Source organism: Priapulus caudatus, unplaced genomic scaffold (genome assembly GCF_000485595.1).
Source record: "Priapulus caudatus unplaced genomic scaffold, Priapulus_caudatus-5.0.1 Scaffold844, whole genome shotgun sequence".
Taxonomy (NCBI): domain Eukaryota; kingdom Metazoa; phylum Priapulida; class Priapulimorpha; order Priapulimorphida; family Priapulidae; genus Priapulus; species Priapulus caudatus.
The window spans coordinates 76414-80596 of NW_014577905.1; the positions used below are offsets into that span (position 1 = coordinate 76414).

Here is a 4183-nt window from a genome sequence, read left to right on the forward strand (position 1 = left end):
GGAGAGAGAGGGAAGAGATAGCGAGAGGGAGAGAGAGAGAGATGAAAATGTATAAATATAAAAATAGAATGAGGTGTCAATTTAATTTGCAAAAACACTTGTCTCCTCCTCAGGCTTCACAACAACAGCGGTTAACAGAAATATTTTTTCATCTATGGGTATCCGTGTGTTTTTATTTAAATATATATACATATAGGATGTATATATATAATGTATTTCACAACATTAATGTCGAACGTATCGGCCCAGCTGCCTGCCGATAGGTTGACCTGCTTTGCGAGCAAGTGCCACCGGCTTGCCTGGTTGTATCAACCCCTGCCGCCCCCTGGCGAGCGGCGCCTCCCTTCCCTTCAGCGGACTGTTCCTCCCGTTGAAGTCGAGCCGAGGCAGACGACCCTTTGCGTTAACGGCAAGGCGCTGACGAGGTCGCTGGGGAACGACCTTCTGTACTGTCCTCTCCAGCGTCCAGGCTTGATAGCTCTCACCAGGCTCGCACCGTGAGAGGAACACTGAGAGGTACCTGTAGGAAGCCTGCAGACAAAGCTGGCTGCCCATGTTGCTGATAGTACCGTTCTGCAAGTAGGCGCAGTAAGGTAAGGATAGGTAAGCTCAGATAATGTAAGGTAAAGAAATGTAGGAAAGGGTAAGGCTGAGTAAGGTCAGGAAATGTGGAGGAAATAAAGGGAAGAAAAGGTAAGGGAACGAAGGTCAATGTAATTTAATTAATATAATGTAATGTGATGTGATGTGATGTAATGTTATGTAACGTAATGTAATGTAATGTAATGTAATGTAAAGTAGGATAAGGTAGGGTATGGTAAGTCGAAGCAAGGCAAGGCAAGGTAAAGTTGGGAAAAGGTAAGGCAAGGTAAGGATAGGTAAGATGGGGAAGTTAGGGTAAGGCTTAGGTAAGGTAAGATACGGCATAATAACACGAGGTAAAGGCGAAGTAATGTAAGGTAGCAAGCGATCGTAACATGGATATATGCACACGCGTATGGTTGGCCATCGTACTCAGAAATGATTATTTTTACCGCGGTAGAAATAATTCAACCGCAGTTAAATTATGGGCCTTTTACCGATTAAGAGGCCTTGTTACTAATAATTCAACGGCGGTTAAATTATGTGTAACAAGGCCTCTGATTGGGTGAAAAGGTCATAATTTAACCGCAGTTGAATTATTTCTAGCGCGGTAAAAATAACTTATCCGCGGTTAAATTATGTGTAACACGACCTCTGAGTGGGTAAAATGATTCGATTTTTTTTTCTGAGCGCGACAGCCAACCATACACGCGCTGATCATAGCTGTGTCGTTCACGACACCTAGCGTACTTACACTGTGGTATACAAGTGGCGCATTTGTTATTTCTGTAGGAATCTGTTAATCTGGTATTCCGCTGCATTAATTAATGCTATTAATTTCATAATAACATTAACTTTCAAATTAGATTTTTTGGATGAATACATTATCTGTACGGATCATTCTTTTCACGTGTCATTAGATCGGTAAATGCAAATGTAAATGTTTTGAAGAACATGCAAAAAAAGCAAAGATGAGTTTCGTAATTTTTTTTAAACAAATAACATACTATTTACTAAGACATACGTGCAAGTTTTACACTTCATGCTTTCAAGACGCAAGGCAGACAAATCAAGCAATACACATCCACCACGATGCAACTCGATTTAAATAAAGCCGAGTTTCGCCAGCCAAGGAGGCTGGGTACCTCTGTTAAAAAACGCCATGCACTGCCCGGAGACGATACAAAGACACATGCATAATATGTACACTCCACTCTTCGCACTGTACTCCTCCACTAAAATGTGTGCATCCCCGCTCACGTGAAACACGCTAAGCTTTACATCTTCTCTGCATTCCCACCCCTTGGTCTGCTCCCAGATTAGATTCCTCTGGGCACAGAGGAGGAGGAGCCATCCGACAGACATGACAGGGACACTGATAATCGCATCGCCCGTATTGCGCATGCGCACCATTCAATGCGTCCCAGGCACATAATCATGCTGCATCATCATAACACAGGCATCGTGAGAGACCGAATAAAACCTCGTCTACAAATAGAAACACTGGTCTCATATCTGTTTTTCTCTCCCCTTTCTCTGTCTGTCTCTCTTTCCGCCTTGCCGGTCCTCCTCTAAGCTTTAGCCGTGTATGTTCTCTCGTGAATCCGTCACGTGAGATGGCTTCCCATTACGCCACACGCGTCACGTGAGATGGCTTCCCATTACGTCACACGCGTCACGTGAAATAGTTTCCTATAACGTCACACGCGTCACGTCTGCATAACGGCTGCTCATGTGTTTACTGACTTCTCAGCGTCGACGTGGACATCAGAGATGACCTGTTGAGCTGATGAATTATCGGACATTCACTGACCACCGTTCTGTGAGCCGCCTAGAGCGCCACCTTGCGATTTCTGTACAAGCTTGGCGACATCTAGTGGCTGCTGTCCAAGTTTAGCACCCCCAACGCTCTGTGAGCCACTTAAAACGCCACCTTGTGGTTGCTGAACAAGGTTAGCTCCACCTTGTGGTTGCTGAGCAAGGTTAGCGCCACCTTGTGGTTGCTGAACAAGGTTAGCTCCACCTTGTGGTTGCTGAGCAAGGTTAGCGCCACCTTGTGGTTGCTGTACAACATTAGCGCCACCTGTGTTTAGTGAGGCTTGCTGTAGAGGCTGCCGGACAGCTGGCTGGCTGGCGACGCCTTCCTCCACGTGCTGCTGCTGTTGCTGCGGCTGCTGTGGCTGCTGCGGCTGCTGTTGTTGCTGTTGCTTTGGCTGCTGTTGTTGTTGCCGCTGTTGTTGCTGCTGCTGATGCTGCTGAGGCTGCTGTTGTTGCCGCTGTTGTTTCTGCTGCTGCGGCTGCGGCTTGGGCTGTTGTTGTTGCGGCTGTTGTTGCTGCTGCTGTTGTTGTTGCTGCTCCTGCGGCTGCTGCTGCTGGGGCTGCTGTTGTTGTTGTTGTTGCTGCTCCTGCGGCTGCTGCTGCTGGGGCTGCTGTTGTTGTTGTTGTTGTCGTTGTTCCTGCTGCTGCTGCTCTACGTGGGTCGCCTGCCCGCGCCGTACTATCCGTCCACGCGCATCATACTCATGCGATGCCTCCTGATAGGGGGCGCCCTGTTCGTACTGGTAGGGGGCGCCCTGCTCGTGATGGTAGGGGGCGCCCTGTTCGTGATGATAGGGGGCGCCCTGTTCGTGATGATAGGGGGCGCCCTGAGCAGGTTGGTGGTAACCTCCCTGTGGTTGCTGGTAATGGTCAGCAAGAACTGGTATGAATTGGTTGCTCTGCGCTTCCTGGTAGGGTACGCCCGGCTCTTGCTGGTAGGGGGCGCCCTGTGCGTGCTGGTAGGGGGCGCCCTGTGCGTGCTGGTAGGGGGCGCCCTGAGCGTGCTGGTAGGGGGCGCCCTGAGTGTGCTGGTAAGGGGCTCCCTGAGCGTGCTGGTAGGGGGCGCCCTGAGCGTGCTGGTAAGGGGCTCCCTGAGCGTGCTGGTAGGGGGCGCCCTGAGCGTGCTGGTAGGGGGCGCCCTGTGCGTGCTGGTAGGGGGCGCCCTGAGCGTGCTGGTAGGGGGCGCCGTGAGGAGGTGCGCCCCCACCGAGGGCGGCAGCCTGGGCGTAGGGCACGTCGGAGTGCCTCTCTCCCCGCGTGCCCGCCGGTGGCGCCCTCTCATACACATCTCCCGTATCACCCTTCGCGTGCTGCCCAATCACGCGCTGCCCGCCAAACACGGGACTCGCCTGCGCTCCCTGCCGATAGGGGGCGCCGGCGGCGCGCGACTCGTACGTCGACGATGGTGGCGCCCCCTCGCGCTTCGCGTCGGCGTAGTTTCGTGCGTAGTCTTTCGAGGCCATCGGATGCCAGGGCGCGACGTGCGGGTCGGCCTGCTCGAGCTGGTGCGGTATCCAGCCCTCGAGCACCCACTGCTGCAGCGGGTTGGAGGGGTTGCAGCGATTCACCGTCACGACGTCGTGGTCGGCCGCCAGCTGCAGACAGCGCGACGTCTTCGGGTGATGTATGAGACGCACCTGTGAAGGCAGAGAGGGAGAGAGGCGGGGAAGCATGCGCAGTCACCAACAATAACGGGGGAGAGGGATTCACCCATCACCATCGTCACCGTACGGTTATTATAGTATATATAATATAAGTAAATAAATAAACAAATAAATCAATA

The 4183-nt window shown here is 51.6% G+C and overlaps 1 protein-coding gene and 1 long non-coding RNA gene across 2 annotated transcripts in view; both read right to left on the bottom strand.

The window, feature by feature from the left end:
• Positions 1 to 1554: 1554 nt before the first annotated feature.
• On the bottom strand, positions 1555 to 2663 carry LOC106813927. Its single transcript, XR_001394526.1, has 2 exons — positions 2576 to 2663; positions 1555 to 2515 (listed from the first exon to the last, which is right to left on the bottom strand). It is a non-coding gene; the product is annotated as an uncharacterized LOC106813927 (long non-coding RNA).
• A 237-nt stretch (positions 2664 to 2900) lies between these two features.
• The window catches only part of LOC106813923 (N-acetylgalactosaminyltransferase 7-like), a gene marked incomplete at its 3' end in the record, with an annotated part of 18980 nt that continues 17697 nt past the window's right edge, over positions 2901 to 4183 (bottom strand). The window contains exon 13 of the mRNA XM_014818165.1: positions 2901 to 4037. Coding sequence (XP_014673651.1) covers positions 2901 to 4037 — 1137 coding nt within the window. The remainder of the gene's footprint in view (positions 4038 to 4183) is intronic.